The following is a 23234-nucleotide window of genomic DNA, read 5'->3' as shown; positions in this document are numbered from 1 at the left end:
ATTAATGGAAGTACTGCATACCTCCACCTTACACATCTGTGGTTCTTTTATCTCTCAAGCATCAAAGTAGTATATCTATCAGTATCTCACACCAACAAGAAAGTTTTATCCCCTGAAATACCTTTTAATGAACAACCGAAATGTAAAAGTCTACTGGATTACATTTCATACCGCATGAAAAACCTCAATCTGTGCACATGTGCCACGCCATTCTTTTGTACTCCCGCTCCTCTTTCTCACTACAATGAGAAGCTGGTACACCAGTTTTACCAGAACAAGGCTAGCTCACCTAAGGTTGAAGCAAAATGTACACCCAAGATATCTGCTGATTTAGTAACAAATATCACTAAGAAAGATTAAGTAAAGTCCACAAATGCTGCAACTCAGTGGCTTATATCACCTTACAAAAAACCACTTCTCACTTCAGGGGACTAGAAAGAATATGGAAACAGTGATACTGCATCCTCCTCAGGGTCATTTTCTGATCTAGTTTTGAATATTCTAAGTGTACATCTGTTTGTATGTGACACCAGTAAGACATTTCATGTACTATACTCCTAGCAGTTCAGAGAGGAAGCAATAAAATATTGTTTCCAAAGTTTCTTTTATGGGGCAATAATTACAACTCATTGTATTAAACTTTTCATATAAATAAATGGATGTAACTGCAGTTTACCTTTTGTTATCTGGCAGACCCATTCAAGTTTAGCTTCACAATCAAAAGGCCTGAAATAAAATTCCAGGTCTCTGCCTTCATGGAAATAAAATCTCCAAAATGATCTCCGTGAAAACTGTGAGGTCTGTATACAAGTAGAAACAGAGAACTGAGTTAGTACAGCATAGGCCTTTGAAATGTAAAATTAAACTGTATTAAAAAGATACTTTGGCAAAGTCAGTGTATTTTACTGTGTTGTTAGTCATACAATTTATTTTGCAAACAAAAGAGCAGATAAAGCTGTAACTTCAACTATAACTCTCCATGTTAGCTAACGCTGTGAAGCAATTACGTAAAGGGCTTAAGGTCAGTCTACATACAAATGTCTTAAAAGTCTTTTCTAGCAATAATGTTTCTTAGGGTTTTTGTAGTGCACAGGTTCTCATCAATGTTTATTATCTACACAAGCAACTTGTTCCCCTGAAATGATTCTCATTTCTGCTGAAAAGAAGAAACCATCTGAACTGACGCAGAAACAATCTTTCTTACTTAAGATTTTTTTTTTTTTTTTTACAATCAAGCTTGAAGAACTGACTTCACTCTTGCTGGTCTCTCCAGTAAGGAGAATTTTTTATCATTTAGTGAAGGAACATATCTGTAACTGTCAAGTAGTAAAGTTACTATGTTCACAGCATTCCCTTCGAAGTGCTCTCCTTTGTCTAAAATTTTAGGGGCCCAATGCTGACCAGCTTCTCAGTCTGGGGTCATGAACACAGGAGAAGCGAATGAGGGAAATGGCTGTGAACAGAAGCACAGGGATGCAATTATCCTTTCCCCCAGTAAATCCTAAAAGCAGAGGTGGTTCTATTTAGGTTAAAAGGGATGGCAGGTACTGGAATGATCAAGCAAAAAGTCAGATGATACTTCAGAAAAATTAAAGGCTATTTTAAAACTCATGCCATCAAGACTAAATTAAGTACTGAAGAGCTTAATCAGGAATCAAGCTGAGGTCTGACATTTGAAATTAGAAACCAACACAGCATGTACAGTCTATTTCACAAGTAAACAAGGAAATACACACAATAAACACAAACATATGCTCTATCCTGGCTACTGCATTTCCCTTTTTCAGGTTTCAAACTTTTTTTTAATGTGCAGTTAAGAAAAGCTAATACAGATTTTAAAAGTTAGGTAGGGCTCTCTGTGCTTTTTTGTTTTAGACTCCATGACACATCCTTCAGAATTATGTGTAATATACAAGAGATCCATAGTATGGCATTATACAATACAGAATAGCACTGTGACTAAAATATTTTGTAGTTAAAAAGGTTCAAAAGAAGTCCTATGAAAGGTTATCATTAGCACAGCACTTGGCTCATAAAAAAATACTTGATTAAGGGAAAGTTTGTAATAAGTGTAGATTGATAAAGGGAACACTACAGCTTTTTCACTATACTAAGAAAACATCTAAACCTAAATTCAGTATACAACTAGAAAAAGTATTTTTTCCAAGTACTTCCAAGTAAAAACACACATTATTAAAAACCTTGAAACTAACCTTTAATGCAGCACAGTCTCTTGTATCATACTCATCTTCCAGATAGTCAAGTGGCATAACAACACTGGTTACCTACAGGATGATGGACAGGGTGAAAGAATCAGCACTTGACACTTCGCTGAGGCAATCCCAAGAGACAACCACTCAAACCTGGAATCCCATTATGTTTATTACTATTAAACTGTGTCTTGAATGACAGCTACTCCTTCAGTTTTGAGTCTCCATATCTGCTTGGGGGGGCAGGAAGGAGAAGGGGAGAGCTCCCAATCTCAGCCAAATGAAACAATTACAGTGAAGAAGATATTTTTTGGAAAAGTCTGACATAACAAGGAAGTGAACGGATAAACCCTCCCTTCTGTTGTGGCATGAAGACACCTTGTTCTCTCCACTAGCTCTTGGATGTTTAGTACTATATTTCTGTGAAATTATCTTAATATAATGGAGATGGAAATCAGGATAACCTTATTAAAGATATGTTTTTAATTGGAAATCTGCTTGGATGGCAGCTCTTAAGTGCACAGTCTTCTTCTAAATTATTAATCTGTTGAAAGACCTGACATACTTTAATTAAAATATTTATCAATTTACTTTCAATTCAGTCCTAGTTGAAACAAATCAGTACATGACATTTCCTGGTTAAAAGTTAACTTACAGGTTTGTTATCACTCCATTGCCAGGTTCCCAAAGAATCAGGACTCCTCTTATTCATTCCAATCCAGACCCATCTGTCATTGCTGTAAATAAACAAGATACAATCTTACACCAAGCATATGATTCAGCTCATTTAATAGGAAGACTGACCTATGGCATGGCATTACTTAAGACCAAGCAGCAAAACCAAGGCTCTACTACTGCAAGTTGTAGCAGTTCAAAGAGAAAACAGACGTAAGGGCTAGGACCTCTTCTGTACAGAAAAAAAACCTAACTAAAACAGGTAATTCCTTTGTGGGCTGCATCACCACTTCATCAGTTGTCACTTGATATAATGGTCTCTTTTCTACACTTTTCTTCCAGGATCACACACAGTGTTTATATGGTTTGGTTCCCTTTCTCTTGTCCACCTCGGGCTATCTCTCAAATATCATCAGCTCAAATACACTCTTCCTCAAACCACACAAAAGCTTCTATTCAAAGAACTGGCATGTTTCCCTTAACTTTGTCAGTGATATAAACACACTAAACCTGGGCAAAACCGTATTTCAATTACGCACCTTCATAAATGAGATGTAGACATAAATGAGCACCTAACAACACTGACTTCAATGGTTGCATGAACAAGCAGCAACAGAAATTTTAGTCCAATCAGAACTGGGTGTTTTCCTAGACTTTGCTTCCTCATTTTTCAAAAGCAGCAGACACTTAAATCTAAAATTTCACTCGTGTTCTAAGATACAAAATTACCTGAAAAAAACAGGTTTACAATGTAAATACTCAAATCTGCAGTAAGAACCTATACCATACTCTTTTGCTGATGAATATAAAGATGCTATAAAAAAGTTAAAGGTGCTAGTCCAACTGCAAGGTTAGTTTTGTACTGCAAGTTCTCAAAGATTCACATTTGTGTGGGGTACTGAACCTTATGATATTGCACTCCAATCCGCTACTCTGCCCAAGAAAGTCAATAGACGCTTCTCTGAATGACAGTATCAGCTGGAAGCAGCAGAGGGGAGAAAGACCATGAGTTTTCTATAAAATCACAGACTACATGAAACCCAACTGCAAAAGAGCTGTGGAAAAGGCACTCTCCTCAAGGTGGTCTGACGGCGATAGTAAAGCATTGATGCCACAGTACAGGGCTCCTGTAGAACTGTATCAGGAGCACTACCCCATCATGATGCACCAAATACAGAGAAAGAACACCTGACATTTGAAGAAATTAGGAGTTTAGGCTCTTAATAAGGATTGAGGATTTTCTTGTCTAGTCTTCCCAAAGAAAGAGAGGGAAAGGATATAATTATTCTTTTTAATATTTTAGGAGACTAAATCCACAAGAAGAGGAGTGATTTGAGCAAAAAGGACATCACATCTGAAGGAACCACGACTCAGAAATAAATTTAAGTTCAAAATTGGACAGAGACATCTGACCAGCAGAGGTCAGAGTCTGTAAAAGGTTCGCCAGAAGGTAGTGCTGACAAACTTAGAGATCTGAAGTCAGAACTTAGAAAATTTATGAAAATTACCTTATTACCCAGAGGGACGGACTCAGACTCAAGCTCACCCACATAAGCAATGTTATGAAACCCCAGGGCAATATTAAGGAAGTCTTTGATATAACTGTGCCACTAGCTTTCCACACAGATCACCATAAAGATTCTGAACAGTCTGAAAATACTGGTGGTGCAGCACCAAGAAACAGCTTAGCCCAGGGTATGTGAGCTAACTACGTGAAATCCAGGAAGGGCAACAGTATTTTATTTGGTGAAGTTCCTTTTAGGAAGAAAAGTATCAGTCATCAACAGATCTAATTTTTTTGTTCTTTGTTCTCAACTCCAGTAATAATTTTCTGACATTGGTGAGAAGTGTGATAACTCTAGTATGATTTTATCATACTGATGAATCCTTTTAATCATACAACTAAGAAGCCTTTAAAGAGCCTAAATGCCACATATCACTGCAGAGGGAAAACTGTGAGCCAAACATTCACATCTGTCAAGCAGCTAAATGACTTTTGGCTATTTGCCTTTAGGACTTTATTTTTCTGTGGCTGTTCCTCCAATTAGGAAGCAGACATCCCCTCCTAACTGTAACCTACAGACTTAGTGCAGTTTAAGCAGTTGATCACCACACAGGAATATCTACTAAAAAGAACATTTGAGACACTAGTTTCTAAAGGATTTGCAGTAGTTACCTGAGCAACCGCTCTAGAGCAAATTTTCAAACTCTTTCAATTTGTATTTGGCTTTTATATAATAAATAAATTGAAAACAAAAAGTGTGCCACGTCAAGAATTTCTCCAGCTTATCTCCCAATTTACAATTACTAGCCTGCAAACAGAACAATGTTTTCAGCTGACTGGGCTCTCACACATTAATGTGCCTCTTTTGCTTCCTTTGGAATTGTTCAGACATGACCATGAGTAATTTAGTAACTGCTACACTACACTTGACAGTACTTTTAAGCTTCAGTAAAGCGTTCTGATAACCCTCTGAAATTATACTGTCATCTCATCACAGGAAAGAATTCCACCAACTATTTAAGACAAAGATGAATTAAAACTCTCTATTGCAATTCAGCTTGCAGCAAGGAATTTGCTTGTTCTTCAAGTATCTGTCTCCTCATTGCAAAGCATTTAAAATTCAGCCTGTGGACTGATATCAAAATGGATTTTTCAGTGACAGGGTGTCCTTTGAGCTACACTCCTGGAACTGCCTATAAAAACCTGAAGTATCCTGAGTTTTAAACTAAAACATACATGCAATTTGGGCTTTACAATGGACTCCACACTGATTGACACTGAAAGACCTAAATCTCTAGCAATCCCTGCTAGATTCTTTCACATAGAACTAAACATTCATAAAAGTCAAAGTACTACAGGAGCAAATAAATACAGTTCAGATTGCAAAGGGACTATAAACCCGCAATTTTTCTAATCATATTCTAACTGCCAAAATAGAAAATTATTTTCTGTGTCCTTTATGTCAGCTCCAACACAAGATGAAGAGCCTAAGTGAAGTTTTTGGGATTGCTTGTAGGTCAACCTAGTTCTTTACAAGAGGCAAGGTACACATCTGGACCAACCCCTTAATGGTACAGTTTAAGGCACTATTTAATCTTAGGCAGTGCTGGCCTAAAACTCTGCATGAAGCCCATCTGGCCACCCTGTTCTGCTTCCACTAACAGGCTACTGCACTAGCTAAATCACACCCTGCTAATTACCTGCTCTTGAGTGGAAGAAAAGAGAAGCTGAATTAATTCAATTACTACAACTTGCATCTCAGCTTTATTGCTGTTTTGGCCATTATGTTAAGGTGACTTTTTTCTTTCAAACTCAAGTGTTTGTAAGGCTTTCTAGATTCAGAACAATTATAGCAGCAGAGCTGTTGATATATAAGGCAACCTGGATTTCTTTCCAGTAAGGTGTCCGCACTGAAATGCTACTTCTAACCAGTCAAAGCTATTTCTCTCCCTGTGCTCAGCACTGCTGCCAGCTATAAGCTGCAGAATGCTCACAAACACAGTCCAAAAAGAATGAAAGTAACTGAACCGGATCTGTTCTGCCTGTATCATGTCCCTTAAAGTCAAAAGAGGTTATCTCCTATTTCTTCCAGACAGGAGAAAGAAGGTTGGCAGGCAAATTTTATTTTCCTTTCCAATGGCAATAGCCTGTCTTGGCTGGAGCAATTTTGGCTCTTATTTGACTCTAAGGTGGAATCTGAGTAAAGAACAGAATGGACTAGGCAAGCTGCCCTTTTCCTGGTGAACCAAAATGACTCTTGCTAACATTTAAAAACAATTCTCAATGAGTCACCAGAGAACTGTGCAAGGGGAAAAAACCCGAAACCAAGAGAGTTGAGGTGTGGCTCCTTCCCCAGGACGAAATGAATGCACTGAATGAATGCTTTAGGCCAGACTTTGCACTGAGTAAATACAGGGAACAAGAACAAACTGCATGCCAGCACACTCCAGCAGCTAATCACATCTAATACCACCTTAGCATGATTTCTCCCAGTGAAATAATTCACATGGTTTCCTATCTCCTATCTCAAATGAGCTTGATTTTCAGATAAACTACCCTTGACATTTGACCTCCAAAATATTTTATGTAATCAACACCTCTGAGTAATTTAAAAGCATAACTATCTTCAACAATTCATCATGTTATCTAAACAAACAAACATTATTTAAAATACCTCAGGCAATATCAACTATGTAGTATTTCAGTTCAGAATGTTCTGAAGTGCTGAAAAAGGGGTTAGCCCAGATGAAAATACTGTTTTCAGTTGTATTTGATATGAGCAGTTACTGCAACACTGACTGCAGAGTCAACTTATACCGGGCTCAATATATTGCCCCTCATTTTAAGTTCTGCTGGAATAATACTGAAATACTGACACTTAACTACTTTCAGACTAAGTTCAAAATTTCTGAACTATGGGAAATGCATGAGCATTGTGTGTCAACTGACTCCCTGGAGAGACAGAAGTGTCCACCTTTAAATTCCTAACAGAAAATATAATTAATACCTCAGACAGTCTGCAAGCTGAAAAGCAGTTCCAAGTACTAGTAGGAAAATAAAATGTTGCTTCTCTATTCACATTTCATAGTCAATTAGGTGCATTAAAACAAAATTCATAACTGCAAAACCATTTAATACAGCTAGAAATAATTTGTGCACTGATTTTATTTTGGGACTTCAGCCAGTTTAGCGAAGGAATCACAAGTGGCTTTTACACAAGCTAAACTATCTATATATAGAGCATACAAGTTTGGTTTTGCCTCTTATTAACATAAACACTGAGTAATTTTCATGACTTGTGCACTTCTAAAAAAAGTTCACTGGTTTCTCAAGAAGGCACCTCTTCAGTCATCAGGTTTTAAAATTTAATCACAGTGTTGTATGCTGGCAGCTTCTGAAATAATCCTGATTTCGTTTGTTGATGAAAAAATTTAGATCACGTAACTGGCAGCATTTGAGTTTAAGCAGGCAAAAGTTCTGAAAAAACAGACTGTCAATCAAAAAAACATATTACACAAGGATCTGACATCACACCAATGCCTAATAAAGCTTTGCAGTGACAGCTCATCTGATTAAAAATAAAGGTTTAAACTCATAAATTATTTAGCATTTAATCTGTTGATACCAGAAAACTCAGCACACCCATCTAATGCCCACATAGTGTTAGTGCAACTATGCCAAATAGGATCTGTGCCAACCAGATTGCTGGACACTACATTATTCACATTTTTAGAAGTTAGCACCCAGTTTAGTCAGGAAGCATTTCGTGAATAAAAATGAGGCATATCTGAAAAACTGAAATGATAACTCATCTCTAAAGAATGTACCAGTAAAGAATAGGTACATTTACCATCTAGCTGTGCCAAAGTTCAACACAGCGAAGAAAAAACGTATTGTAACAACAGACTTAGATTTGCTTTCAGCATCTTCCATTACATAAATTTCTCTTCCTGTGCTGCCTCTAGCAATGTGAAGTATTTGCCCAAGCTGTACTCCCTTGACATTTTCCAGCAAGGCAGTTCAAATGCCACATCTAGCTGTTCTGTGGGAAACACAGTTGTCACACACTATCTCGTATTTGCCATTTGGGGTCAGCAGCAGCATTTGCGATCCACTGCAGAATCAAAATCTTAGAACACGGCTAGTTTGTTACCTGATCATTTTTCTCAGGATAGAATGAAGTGCTTTGATTTCTTCTGACTGGCTAAAACTAGGCAGATGGCCTCCAAGGGCTTCACAGAACCTTTCTGCCTCTTCCCAGGTCCTGGTTCGCAGCACTCTTTCACTGTGGAAGAACTTCACAACAGCCAAATGTCAGGGCAGAAAATGACACACGTGGCAGTGTTTTTAAAACACTCTTGTTCTACTAAAATATGGTCACCTGAGATTTAATAACTGGTATTTCCACAGGGAGAGAACTTGACCTTTTAACAATTTTTCTTTCAGTTTGTTTGACAATAGCCAGACTCTGAAGTTTAGCTGACAAAATTTGTTCAAACACAACATATTCCACATGACAGACTTTCCCTGTTTTTCTTTACCAGAAAGATTTTAGAAACCACCAGCCAGCTCATTCCATAACTGCAAGTCAAGTTATAAGCTTAAAGGGATGTTGTTCATCCAAATTTATGGGGAACTACAGAGCCTAATGTTCACTGAAACTGGGCTTGTTTGACTGCTGCTGGTGAAGAAAGTTCTTTGGCACACCCTTGGCTACCTGTATGCATCAGAGGTGCAAGTTTGGCTCATACATCTCAGCTACCACATCCACTTGATCCCCCTGGTTTCAGTCCAAGACAATTCCCATCAGCTTGATCTCTCTGCACGGACATGCTGCATTTGGTCATCAACAGTTGTGGAGAATCTGCCAGGGCCAGCTGTCATGTCCATCAACTATGGGACAGCTATGCTGCACAGCAGCACAGACCTATCCCTTCGGCATGCTTGCCCACACCCATGTTACTCAGGCTGGGTTTCCCCACTTTGCTACATGAGCTGTTTACAAGAAACAGCTCATTGCAGACACCGAGTCCAAAAATGATGAATCAATAATCCAATGAACAGCCTCAGTTTTAACTTGATTTAATTTCTAAAAGAGGGGAAAAACCTGCATTTCTAAATACCAATTTGTTCAAGCCATTCCAGCTAAACAGCACAGCTGCTTGCTTCCACTGTTTACTTCAAAACAGTAAAATACAACTGAGGCTGAATGGTTTTTCATATCCATATTCAAACCAGAGAATATCACACCTCTCCTATCTATACTCTAAGAGTACAGAAAGGAAAAGGACAAAGGAAAGTGATGCAAAGCACTTTCCTTCCCTGTGCAGGTGTCTGTGCATGCCAGAGGGCAGCAGGGAGGACACAAGCACAGCACCCTCTGACAGCATCAGGCTCCTGAGGCAGCAGCACAGGGCCAGTGCTGTTGCCCCACTCAGCTGCCCACAAAGAGGCACAATGCACCTTCCAGGAATGGCAGATGATGATGTGTGACAATATCTGCAGGCAGTCAATCTGAATCAACACCAATTCCCTTTCCTGGTGAGGAGCACCATTAAAGTGCCCTCCAGAACAGCTCTGCCCACAAAATGGCTGATCGTTCACTTCCTCCAAGACAGTAATGAGCAATTAACATCAAACAGGAATAACATTTTACCTTGTAGCAGGCAAGGCCAGATCCATTGTGCCACCCAGGGGGACAGGGATCAGTTGGCTTTGGGAGCACTTCTGGCTCCTTGGGCTGCCCAATATATTTTTTGCAGACAGAAAATGCTTTAGTGGTTTTACAATCCTTAGTTTCCCACTTTCCAAGAGAATTTCCACTGGACATGGCCACACATCCTCCTGAAAACTCTGAAATTAAAGCCACCAAAAACATATTTAGAACTATTGGCTGGTTTTCAAAAGAAAACCTGACATACTTGTGAATTACTACTTTATTTCATGCTTGGAGTTCTGTAACATGGTACTCCAATGCTTGCTCAATGTAAAAGGACAGTATTTTTATGTGTTTTTTAGTTTTCAAATTTACCTGGTTGCATGGAATTCCAGTTAGTGTATGTCACAGCTTCAGGTTTTTCCCCATTCACTGTACCCCAGGAATATATTCCTGACTGGCTAATATCCTGCAAACCGGTCCAGAAGTACTTTTCTTCAACTTTGGTGTGTTTTCTAATTAGACTGTTTATAAATTCTTGCTCAAATCTGAAAATTCACAGATTAATCAGAGTCAATATTTGAAAGATATCAAACTACTGAGACAATTTTAAAACCAGGGATATTACTACATGAGTCAGTTCAGGCAGTCATCCAGGCAGTCCCATATTCAACATGGGGTCAGCAGGCTGGGAATTTTCGTACTTCGAAGAAGGTTTCACATTGTAGGTTTACCATTCTCACGCCGTGGAAAACACGGCTTGCTAGTTCTTGGCAAAAGCAATTCTCTCTCTGCTTTGTCTTTATAAACCACTAGCTGGCATACAGAGGTTTTAATCTCTGGTTTTATCTCCAGGATTGTGCTGTTAAACCTGCTCATAAATTACAAGTGTGCTTTACCTGTTCATCACTGTAAGATTGCACTGGGCTCCAAATGAAACCTCCATTTTATCAATCCTGTAACAGTAGTTTCCATGTCTCTCCCATCCCTGGTTAGAGAACAAAAACCACATTTATGCAAAATAACTTAACTTAGGCATTACCTACGGGAGAAAAGAAATCATTGCCAACACTGGCTGGTGCCCACAAGCTGGCACAGCATATACCAGAAAGAAATGCACTGTGTCACATACAAGGTCCACTATCATCAACTCTCAGATTCACAGTTGTAAAAAATAATGCAGCCACAGGAATAAAATACACCACTGTTTTAGCTCGCCTGGGCACAGTCTTCTGACCACTACGTGCATTTACAGAGAGAAACACAAGGGCAACAGCCCAGTCCTATCCAAACAATAGGAGTTTTCATGCTATTCCACCAACGCCAGGATTCAAACAGAAGAATACAAGGAAAGCATATGCTAATGTTTCTTTACTTCTGAGAAAAATACTTGATACTGAAAATGTGTGAACTTACAAAATTTCTCTATTACTCAAATAATTCTCCCCATATTTACACTGAGATTTCAAGGAACATTAATGTGTTAACTCTTTTCTAACCTAACAATGCCACTGGAATCTGAACAGCAGAGAAAGCTGTAATTCCACATGCTGAAGTCTATGAAAAGACAGAGAAAAGAATATCCCAAGGTTGTGCAGAAAGAAAGATAAGGGGTAAACATCTTTCCTGTTGCAAGCAATATGTGACACAAAACTGAACCAAGTAACTCTGAAGTAGCTAGCAATACCATCCTAAGTTGTTCAAAAGACAAAAGACTTCTTTTTAAGCTTTATTTATGCTGTAACACATCATACTGTATAAAAAACCTAAACAAAAAACCAACCCCCCCCATTCAAGTCACAGAACAAAAATGAGAGCCAATGAAGCGTAACAAACATAATCTCAGTTAACAATCTCTGCATATCTTTATGTTGCAAAGTGCTTATCCTAAATTTTAAAACATAATTTAAGTAAAAATGACTGAATAAATGGTGTTATCTGTAACAATTCTACTAAAATCAACTTCTTTTAAATAAATAAATAAAACACAACGTCTCCTGGGTCCAAGTTGATACTACTTTCATCAATAAACAGACTGATAATACATCCAGAGCCTGCTTAGGAGAACCTGAAATTTGGTTTATGCTGTATAAATTCACAGATTTTACTGAATGGACAAGAAAGAAATGGAAGTAGAGGAAGTAAGTGATTTTAAGCAGGTTTCTGAACCAAATGACAATAAAAGAAATACAGGCTTCCTATTACCTCTTCCAATAAGCAACTTTTGTCTGATTTTGTTTCATTCAAAATCTCTCCTTTTTTCTTGCAAACATATTTAAATTTCTCTTCACAGGATTTGACTCTCCACTGTCCCAGCTGCGAGAATGAAAGGAGAAAAAAAAAAAAAGTATTATACATTCTAACAATCTCTCAATTTCCATGTTTGCAGGGGCTGTTTCCATAGAGGAGAAAGCCAGAACACCTCTAACACTGATATTGGGGTGGGATGCCCTGGGTTATATGCACAAGAACATGTTTGGAAGAGAGAGAGAAAGCTGACACACATGGAGATGGGAAGATTCTGGATCACATCCAAAAAGGAAAAGAAAATGCCAGGGTGGTGCCAACTCCCTTAGATCAAGAAAGGAATGGGTCAGCAGGCTGTCAGCAGGCAGGAAGTGTGCTCAGCTTAATGTGGAAGCAGCTCAGAGACAAGTCAGGGGAGCTGAGCACAAGCTCCAGTGCCAGGCTGATCACACAGCAGGCAAATGGGTGCTCCACTTTTCTAATGCATCAGCAGGATGGGATACATGGGATACAGCTTGCTTCCCACTCCTAGTGACCCCCTTCCTACACCGACACCCTTTTTAGAACATTCCATCTTCAGACTGGGTGACCCAAATTGGTCTACAAGGTGACTGAACCCAGATTTTCCTTCCTTCCTACCTTTCTGCCAGAGACATGGAAGAATACAGTAACCCAAAGTACAGAGTGACAAGGCCAGCTGTCTGGCCAACAATGTGGCAGTCTCAGAGCTAATAGTAATTTCTGCCATTCTTTGCAGTACATAGCTACCAAGTTCTAAGAAATCTACTTGCAGAAAAATGTATTTTAAAGATTATTCCAGAAATAAGATCAGCTATCTGCTTCATCCCCCTTCTTGACTTTCCCACATACTGATGTTGCCCCTACTGTGATGAAAAAAACCACACCACCAACCAAACTCAACACTGTATTCCTACCTTGCCTGAATAAGACACACAGTTAGGAGTGCTGTTAAAGGGAACTTTTGGTTCATTCTGATCCCAGTATGTAAAAACCACAGGTGAGCGATCTGACCATTTGAACAAGGCTGGCACATCATCATTCCTGAGACCCATCCACATTTCCTCTTCAGCATCTGTAATTTAAAATTAGGACAACATTGTCGTTTCAATATAATAGTCAAACTAATAGGAAAGAAATGTGTTATCAGCAAAATTTTTTTTCATCATTATACTGTGCAGCAGTGAAAAATACTGTGCAGCAGTACAGCGACATTATTTTTCTTACAGTGAGAAAGGGTATTTGAGACAACTGTAACATAGGTTTCTTATCTTGTTCCTTAACTTATGTTCATGACTATGAGAAAGCTTCACAGAGAAGGAGCAAACAGGAAAAAAACCCAACCACAAACAAACAGAAATAACGAACACACCAGCAAAAAAACCCTCAACCAAATTTAAAGTGTAGGCAAAGACATAAAACTAAACATTACTGACACTATTTACTAGTTCAGTCACTCAAAATGGTGACCCAGCTATCTACTGTTCTCTTTGAATGAGAAAATTAAGCACAAAGTATTAAAAAAACTAGAAGTAGGTTACTGTGGTAAACAAATAAATTAATAGATTGAACCAGATCCAGAGGGCCTGGATCTGCACAGAAACATTCAGCACCAGCCTGAGTATAAGCTCAGCATTAACACCCACACTTAAAAGCTAGAGGTTATGACAATTGTATGCTAGAACATGGAAAGCAGTTTTTAATTTATGGTGTGCAGCACTTGGTGCTTGACCTTTACAACTACCCCAACTCACCATTATGAAGCTTTGTAACAACCAGTTCAACATCTGCTAATGAGTGAATGCTGATGAGGTTACTCTTATTTGCTTTGCACAACTCCTCTGCCCTACCCCAAGGTGCCTCGTTGTTTATCAGCATGTAGCAAAAGCCGTCATGGGGGACCCAGCCCGGATCACAGAGAGTATCCAAGTGTCTCCAAAACACTAATAATGAAGAGAAATGGAATTAGAGACTTTTGTTTTACATTGGCTAGTGCAAGGGGTTGGTTTTAAATTCAGCAGCACCTTGAAACAGCCAGAATTCAGCAATCAGAACATGTTCACATCTCTTCAGAACTCATGTAAGAAAGGGTCACAGCTTAGTCAAGCAAATAGACTTCAATGTAGCATTAGGAGAACTCATAATATTTTGGGGCCATGAAGCAGGTAGAAGGAGAAAGAAGTTAGTGGGAGTGAAACTAAAAAGCAGGACTGCATTACATTAAGCTAATCTTAGTGTAAGTGAGAGGTTCAGAAGCAATTGGAAGCAAGATTTCAAAAGCAACTGAAGAAAAATCAAGTTAATTCATTACAGGAAGGAATCACACAACTCAACAAATGCTTGTTTTAAATATTTTTTTTCTTCTCAAGATATTCAAGAATTCTAACTAGTTTTAATGGATGCTGAAAAGGTATATACTAATAGCCTTTCTGGTTCAAAACACACCACAAAATCCTTCAACCACAGGAATTTTGGTTTTTAATGAATAAAACTCTATATACTGGTAATAACTCACCCCACTGAGAAGCCAGAGAACAGACAAGAATTGTTAACTGAAAACCAGCTTTCAGGGTATCACTGCAAAATTTGAACCAGTTCAGTTAAATTTAAACTGATTCTGATTTTTTCCTCAAATGCACACACCTCTCCAGGGGGAGCTGGAGAGAACATGCCTCAGTCAGAGACACTCCACACCCCTTGTGCTCCAGTCCTCCCTGTCATTTGAGGGCAATAACCATTCAGTAGAAGTTTTTGCAGGAGAGCCCTGCAAGCTGGACCCTGGGAACTGGGTGAGGCCAAAGCACATACAGAAGAACAGGTCATGGATATAGGAAGGGCTGGACATCCAGGTGTAGATAAATGGCCAAAAGCATGGAAGCAGTTATATGTCACAGCCGGACACTGTAAACACTGGAGGACTCTGTGTATGTGTGTAGGTCAGGATAAGTGATTTATTATCTTCTGTGAGTGTTATGGATCCAGTAAAGATTACACACTGAGCAAGCTACCAACTCTTGCACTCTGAATTCTAGTGCTGGGCCTGGTTTCAAATGACAGTAAGGTTATTTAATTACTTATATTTGAGTTCAACAGAGTTTGATCCAACACCTAGGTAAGTCCCATTTCATGTCAATACACACAAAGAGTGAGAGAAACAGGCTTAAAGCAAAGATAGAAAGGTTTGGGGTGCAACTGCCAGTTCCAGACTTCCAGTAATACATGAAAGAAGGCACAAGCCATGGAGGAAAATGTGATGAAAAGGGCAGGACTGCTGCAAAATGCTTTATGTGTGAATGAGAAAGCTGCAAAAAATGAAAACTGTTTGTGATGCATCATCTTGACACTGAAGAAACAGAGCTTGCTTCTGCTCTGCTAAAAAATCCAAAGCTGTTGTGAAAACGTTTTGGCAGAGATGCCTAAAAAGGCTTGGGAGGGAAAAGAAAGACTCCATAAGTGAACATTACACTCATATTAACATATAGAACTCAAAAATGAAAACTGTCCTACCTGGAATGCTTGGAACTTCATTGAGTGACTTCTTGCAAGTATATGGAAGTTGAGTCCCACAGTGGTAACTCTGCCACTGACCAGAAGCAGCATTCATCACCACACAACTTGTCCCATCCAGTGGAGATAAACTCTGCATATCTATAGTCAGGAACAAATAAAAACATAACAGCACAAGTTATCAAACAGTGAAGGAAGTGACTGCTTCTTTTTACTACTGGTTTTCAATACAAGAATAACACTCTTCAGATAGCATGCCACCTTTTATCTGAAGAAGATAATTTGCATCAACTGAGGGCGGCTGCCCTACCACAGGTCCCACAGAATGTTTTTTCTAAGAGAGAAAGTTTCAGAATCAAGGAATCTTGACTTCTTTTCCAATGTTTAATCATAGAACCAGGAGGAATGTTCTATTTACAATACAACAAACCCTTGGCCAAGCACTTTCCCAGACTAGAAATATCTCAGGGGAGAACCATTTTTGCAGCCCTCAGCTTCCTTTGGCAGTCCCTTTCCACTCTCACTCCAAACACAGTTCTGCACTTTCTCTCCATGCTAACCACAACCCTTACCTTAACAGAAACCTTAGACAAGGCTCCAGATTTGAAACAGCAAAGAGATTAACTCTTTTTTGCAGTCTTCAGGTTCCCTTTCTAATAAAACTTTTTGACTTTCTTTTTCTTTGAGCCTCAATGCAAACCCAGGCTGTGGGCTACACAGAGCACCCCCACTCCCCCTGTACTGGGTTTGTTCAGGCTCACAGAAAAAAGGCTCAGGGTAGATCTGAAAGAGAGCAGCGGGACAGGGCCAGGCTCTTTTCAGAAGGGTAAAGTGAAAGGAAAAGTAATGGGCAAAACTTGCAGGTATCAAAATTCCTGTAAATCACCAGTAAGTATTTCCACAAGAGGGGTAGACATGTCTGCCATGACTGCAGAATAAATTATGCCACTGTAACTCAGGAGAGTCTGGCCTCTAGCTCTGCATTACAGTCCTACAGAGTGATCACAATTCCAGAAGAAGGTGCAGTCAATAGTACAAGCAGCAAAGTTCTTAACCTTTCCAAAAGACAGAGCACGTTTAGAAAGTCCCACAGAAATTTCTTAGTAAAGCTATCGAAGAAGTAACAGAAACCACTTCTCAACTTTTCACAGAATTCCTGTTGCAGTACTACTCTATAAACTAAAGGAAAAAAAGAGAATTCCACTTTAAAAAGCTCAAATTCAGCTTAAATGACAGAATACTAGCTTCAGTATTCCTGATGACTGTTACCCTGGGATTCCCAAATACACATAGACTCATTACAGATTTGTGCAAACATTACAAATTCATCCCGAAAATTCCAAACAGTCTAACCAATCCTACTTAGCATCTTTGGAGTAATTAAAAAAGGTTTTTCAAAGGTTTTATACTTCTTTCATCCTCACCTTGAAACAAATTTAAGCAGCCTTGAACTTTAAAAACCCAAGTTAAGTTTCTAAGTAACATGTGTCCTTGCACATACATAAACAACCACAATATTTGAGGGAAATCAGTGCCATTCTGTCGGGGGAAGGAGAAATTTAGCAGCTAGGAAAGCTGTGGATACTTTACTAAAATGGACTTCAAAAATACTATTTAGGTTTTATCTTTTCAGAGACTTATTAACCTAATCAGTCATAAATATAAAATGAGAACAGAAAGATTTGCTGGCTAGGAGGAAAAGATGCTTCTGAAAATGGAATGAGATGGAAAAAAAAGTAATACTAGTTACTATTGTGAATATTTTCAGTATCACTAGAAATATCAGTACCTGGATGCCAGTTGAGAAAATTCAAAGGTTTGTGATCTGACCACTGCCAACCGCCAGAAACATCCAGTTGATTTAAGCCAATCCAGAAGATCTCAGCAATGTCATCCTTGCCTAGAGACATTTTTTTTTTAAAGAAAACAATTAATATAAAATGCTCATCCTTTATTGGTCTCCTTTAAATTAAAAATGCCATCTGAAATGGCATGCATTTCAGGAAAGAAAGACTGCTATTATAATTGGACACGCAAACTTTCTTGAACTGAGGAGGAATTCATCCACACAAGCCTTCCCTCCCAATGTCTTCAGATATTTCTCCTTTGGTTTTATAGTCCCAAAGGCACTTGGATAACTTCTCCGGTCAAGACTGAATATCAGTGAGGACAATATCATAACAAGAGAGTAAAATGCTGCTAAAACACCAACTGCCACTCTGGCATGTATTTGAGATTTTGGGGACATTCCTCATTAACAATATGAACATCTAACTTCTATAATGAAATCATACAGATAAATTTAAATAACTCCCTAAAATGAGATTAGCACCTTAGTTTTGCTATACAAATGAAAGCCAAAATATTTAAAGTATAATCAAGTTTTACCCAGAGATTTAGGACAGAAACTGAACTGCTGCCTCCACTTTATAAAGATTTCCCAACATTCATATATGAATAATTACACCTACCTTGTATGTAACTTAATTCAGATGCATTTTGGATACTAAGTAAATCTCCTCCTTGCCTTTGACATGAAATATAAGCTTCTTTCCAAGAAAGAGCAGACTGTGTATTAAACTGGTAGCAATTTTCAGACCCTGGATCACGTTCCCAGATATCATGACACCCATCCTCTGTTTGAAGGAAGCAGAAGGTACTTTTAACTACAACTATACAGAAACATCATGAAAGTTTCAAAAGAAAAAATTTGAATATAATACTGAAGGTCTATTGATTTTTATATTGGTCATCACAAATACTTGCAGAATAAGTCAACACTGCAACAGAAAAGCTTTTACACAGCTGAACAGACACACAAAGGTGGAGATGTACATAAGAGAAGGGACAGAATGCTTTGAAGACATCTATTTAGAAACTCAACGTGCCTGGCTGTAAGCAGATTCCCCATTTTCCATCGCGAGAATAATCTTCAGAAGTGGCACACCATTTCCCACCCGTATGTGTTTCATCCTGAATGCAGGCATGATGCCACACCTTGTTATACAGAAAGGGGAACTCACAGGGTTTACCGTAAGAGTTGCCATCTTTGGTATAAACCTCTGCAGAAAAAAAAAAAAGAAGTAAAATAAAGAAGTTAAATACATCTCCCTTTCCTTATAGGTGGAAATGACAGTAAATCAGTGTTACTGCTCATCACAGGCATACTTAACCTAAGAGCATGCAAATCACACTTGTGGTCTTAAAATACCATTATCTTCTTGTTACAGATAATATACAGCAATGCCAGAACTGAAAAAAAATTACATAAAGAGAAATATTTTTCTGTACTTTTTCTTCTGAGAAACAGCAGAAACTTGTCTCCCCCATCCTGGTAAGTTACAGATAATTCATCGTCCTATTGAAATCCAGGTGGTTTGCACAGAGCCCTTTATAACAAGGACTTTAACAATCAACACATACAGAAGAGGGAAAAGGTGAAGCACATTTTCACCACTTCTTCCAGCAAGCATGAGATTTCAGACAAGACTGGCTTCCATGGCACACACTACTATACCACAGCTCACAGTCCAGCAGGCTGTGAGCTGGCAGCACGCTCTGAATCTGACTGTATAGCCTACCAGCAAAGAAAACATCCTCAAGCCCTGCTAACAGGAAAATTCCCACCATGGTGAGGACAGTGTCAGTTCTGATACAAAGTGGCTGGTATTTCACAATTAAATAGGTTTGCACTGAAATATGAGGGCAGGGGGGATTTAAACCTGCTAAGAAAGCCACTCAGTAACACAGCTTCTGCAGTTGTGCTATTTTTTATTAATAACCTTTGAAGTTTCATATTTGAGTATCAGTGTCTCTCTACAGCACAACATTCTATTGCTTTACTCATCAGTCTTTTCACATAACTAATTTTAAGAACTTATTAGTGCAGACATACTCAAAAAGCCCTTAACAAATAAAGAATCTCCAAACCCCTGTGCAAACCTACTTACCATGGTATGGATACCGACATATATCACTCGAGGAATTGTTGCTTTTCCACTGGTCTGTTGCATTTATGCTTGCAGTCACATAGTTATTCTTGATAGTCACTTTGTACTGAGATGCACCAACGATGGAAGCATCAGCACACCGCCACCACAGCATTAACTCTGAGTTACAATCAACCATTTTCAGGCGAGACAGTGATTTGGTGAATATATCAAGTCCCAGGCACTGCTTGGACCCCAAGTGAAAGAGGCGATTCTGGGACACCCATTTCCATAAAGCTTCGCTTGTGTCCCTGCAGTCATCTATCACTATCAGCGAGTTTTTAACTTGTATGCACTTGTTCTGTTTGTCATGGCGAATGGTAAAAGCATCATTGCCTGTATAAGAAGAAACAAATATCCACACATGGCTATGATACAGTATCATTTTCACAGGAAGCTCATTTTTAAAAGGGTAATCACATTCTGAGAAATGCTTTCAGAAAAGTACCACAAGTGCTGTTCGTATGTTAAACCACCTCTTTCGCAGAAACCACATTCAGTGCATTTTTCTGCTCTTTAGTGAGTAACTTCTGGGGGAAAAGATCTCTTTCAAAGTCTTTATAAAATGAGGAGAGACAAAGTGAGACTTCTAAATCCAATTCTAGTGATGAGCATTCTTCCTCTATAGTTAACATATACTGATTGCATCAGCCCTGATTAATTTGCAAGCTTACTTGGTAAAGAATCTTATCTTCGTGCTTATCTGCAAACACAATAACAAACACAACAACAAAGACAACAGACCCCATAAAACATAATTAATAATAATCTTCACTTAGTAAGCACTTTTTTTAAAACTGTGTATAATACATAGTACACAGCATGAGAGGTTTACACGTGAACCAGTTTGTGGGTGCAACTGCAGTATTAATAAGTTAACTGGTACTGCTTTGAGGAGAGAGTTTTAGAATGAGTATCCCACCGAAGACAGCACATAACAGATTAGGAATATAATTTAAAATATTTTATAGGGACCCTAGTTTCATTTTCAGTTGTGATGAGTTTCGTTTTCAGTTCTGGCGTAGTTTGTGATTAAAGAGAAAAATGGAAGTAGATAAAGCACAGCATACCATGTAAAAAACATATGAATCACCCTACTAATGCAAGCTAACACCTCTGCCAGTATAAGAACACTTCTGACAAGCAGCAGTAGGTTGAGTGAACCATGAAAAAATGCCCTAAAACTCTTACTATGCCAAAATAAAGATGGCTCCACAGTACAGAACTTTCACTAATCAGGCTGAAACGGACCTTGGCTGTCCCAGGCCCACAAGGCTATTATTCTGCTGCTTAAATAAGGAATCTGCTGAGTAGTATTTTGTATTTAATAGTAATGCACTGTCAATCACATTCCTACTGTATTTTTCTGTTATGACTTACTAATAGGTTTGGCTGAACAGGAAGGAAAATATTCAGTGATGTTATGTGGTGAATTTTACCACTAATTCCCAGTATACCCATGAATTTTCCACTCTGTAAGTGCCAAACAATATTTAAATAGTACCTAGCTGATCACACCGTGAAGAAGAATCTGTGAGTCAGCCACCTATTACAGTGACTTTTTCTAAGTAGCACGCTTGAACCAACTGTCTATTTCATCCTATTAACTAAGACATTTTAACAACCAAACCTGCTTTTGTGGTATACTTCAACCCGGTGCTTTTTCAGCACTCTATCTGCTTTTTCTTTTTATTCTTCCCTCATGACTTTTCTTCCTCTTTTTTATTTCTTGTAACAAGTTTTCAGCCACTTCTCAGGTCTTCTTTCACTTCTTCGTCCACAACTTTCATGCTGATATCAAGTGGAAAATCACTTTTTAAAATTTCCCTGGAAAACCTGCTGATGTTGTCTCACCAAACTTCTCTGTGCAGCAATTTATTAATAATTATTCCAGTTCAATGCTCTGGCCATGAAGTTTCAGTGACATCTTTAGCTACCAACCTGAGCCTGTTACTATTATAGGATATTAAAAAAAAACTGACGTGCAACTTAGTGAAGAGCTCAACTTGTTTCCCAGCAGCTCTGACCATGCTAGTGGCTTTGGCTTACAAGAATTTCCTCAACGTGAAACTTTTCCACCTGCTTCCTGTCGGACAGGGCAAGCCTCCTTGGCTGTCTCACTGCTCATAAAGCAGCGGATAACAGCGAGGGCGGGACGCGCTACCGGGAACTGCCCGGGCTCGGGTGATTCCTCTCCCCGAGCTGTCAGGCCAAAGGCCGCGGCCCGGCCTAGGGCGGCCTCGGCACCGCGGGCAGCGGGAACGTGGCAGCCGCGGGCGGCGGTGCAGCGGCGGCTTTCGCGACGCCCCAGGCGAAGCGCACGGTTCGGGAGGGAGGTCCGGGGCTTTTTCCTGCCTTCTTCACTCCTCCTTTTAAGTTTCCCAGGTTGTTTCCACGCAGCTGGACTTTACTACCGAGCGCAGCAACCGAAGGAGCCGCCGGGGCGGAAGGCCCGTCAGGGCGCCCCCTCACCCGCCCAGGCGCCCGCCGGGGCGCTCAAGGACCCGCCGCGCACCCGCGCCCCACCTCCCCCTTCGCCCGGCGGGCACCCGGCTTACCTGCAGGGTCCCGGCGGGCCGCGCAGCACAGCAGGAGCCAGGCGAGGCCGCAGGCGCGCAGGCAGCGCCCGGCGCCCGCCATCGTTCCCCGCGGCGCGCAGGCTGCGCGGAGCGGCCGCGCTGCCGGGCTCGCTGTGCCCGAGCACCGCGCCCGCCGCCGGCTGCGACTCCGCCGGCGCCGCCCCATTGGCCGCCCCGCCGCGCGTCACCTGTTGCCAGGAGGAAAGCGGCCCCCGAGCTTGGGGCGAGGCGGGGCCGGCCCGGCGGCAGCGGGGCTGTGGCGGGGGAAGTGAAGTCGCGAGCGAAAACGTGAGCGTGAAGATGATTAATAAAAAGGAAAGTGTAGGTGCTAGAAGTGAAGAAAGGGCAAAAGGTGAATAGAATAACCTAAAATTAACAAACACACTGAAGTAAAATATCTAAACTGGTACAAATAATACACGTCACGCTGTGATCCTCGATGGCCTCTGGCCGCGGGACCACGTGCCACCCCCGAGGCAGCGGCTGCTAAATTTGCGATTGTCTGACCCGTCCTTGCCGGGGATGTGGGAGGAGGGGATGGCACTGCGCAGTTCGAGTAACTGTTGCTGAGAAAATTTTGAGGGTGGCTACAGGAAGTTACAGAAACCAAAAGTAAAAACACGTACATGGCGAGAACCAGCTGGCCTGAAGGAGGAAAAGAGGAACAAGGGAAAACTGATGGAAACTATGTGAAATATAATCAAGTTTATAGCTGCATGCTGGGTGATTCGATGCTTACCTGGACAAGGCTGTATACTTCAAGCTCCAGCTGTTTGAAAAGGATTTGCAAAGTCACTGTCAGAGACTGAAAATAGTTCATGCCTCAAACATTGAGAGTTTTGTTCATGA

General features: G+C 40.0%; 1 protein-coding gene across 1 annotated transcript in view; it reads right to left on the bottom strand.

Moving 5' to 3' along the window:
* Positions 1-22523, bottom strand: part of LY75 (lymphocyte antigen 75) — a 43117-nt gene extending 20594 nt beyond the window's left edge. The window contains exons 1-16 of the mRNA XM_082284951.1: positions 22365-22523; positions 19768-20142; positions 18706-18879; positions 18289-18453; positions 17607-17717; positions 15818-15958; positions 14065-14253; positions 13228-13385; positions 12251-12361; positions 10945-11033; positions 10421-10593; positions 10046-10242; positions 8543-8685; positions 2866-2947; positions 2214-2285; positions 677-800 (exon numbers count right to left, since the gene is read on the bottom strand). Of these exons, the coding sequence (XP_082141077.1) occupies positions 677-800; positions 2214-2285; positions 2866-2947; positions 8543-8685; positions 10046-10242; positions 10421-10593; positions 10945-11033; positions 12251-12361; positions 13228-13385; positions 14065-14253; positions 15818-15958; positions 17607-17717; positions 18289-18453; positions 18706-18879; positions 19768-20142; positions 22365-22446 (2386 nt within the window). The 5' untranslated portion in view covers positions 22447-22523. The remainder of the gene's footprint in view (positions 1-676; positions 801-2213; positions 2286-2865; positions 2948-8542; positions 8686-10045; positions 10243-10420; positions 10594-10944; positions 11034-12250; positions 12362-13227; positions 13386-14064; positions 14254-15817; positions 15959-17606; positions 17718-18288; positions 18454-18705; positions 18880-19767; positions 20143-22364) is intronic.
* Positions 22524-23234: the final 711 nt, after the last annotated feature.

Source organism: Coloeus monedula, assembly GCF_965178545.1.
Source record: "Coloeus monedula genome assembly, chromosome: 7".
Taxonomy (NCBI): Eukaryota; Metazoa; Chordata; class Aves; order Passeriformes; family Corvidae; genus Coloeus; species Coloeus monedula.
Note: the sequence above shows the minus strand (reverse complement) of the source record. Positions and strands in the feature narration are given on the sequence as shown.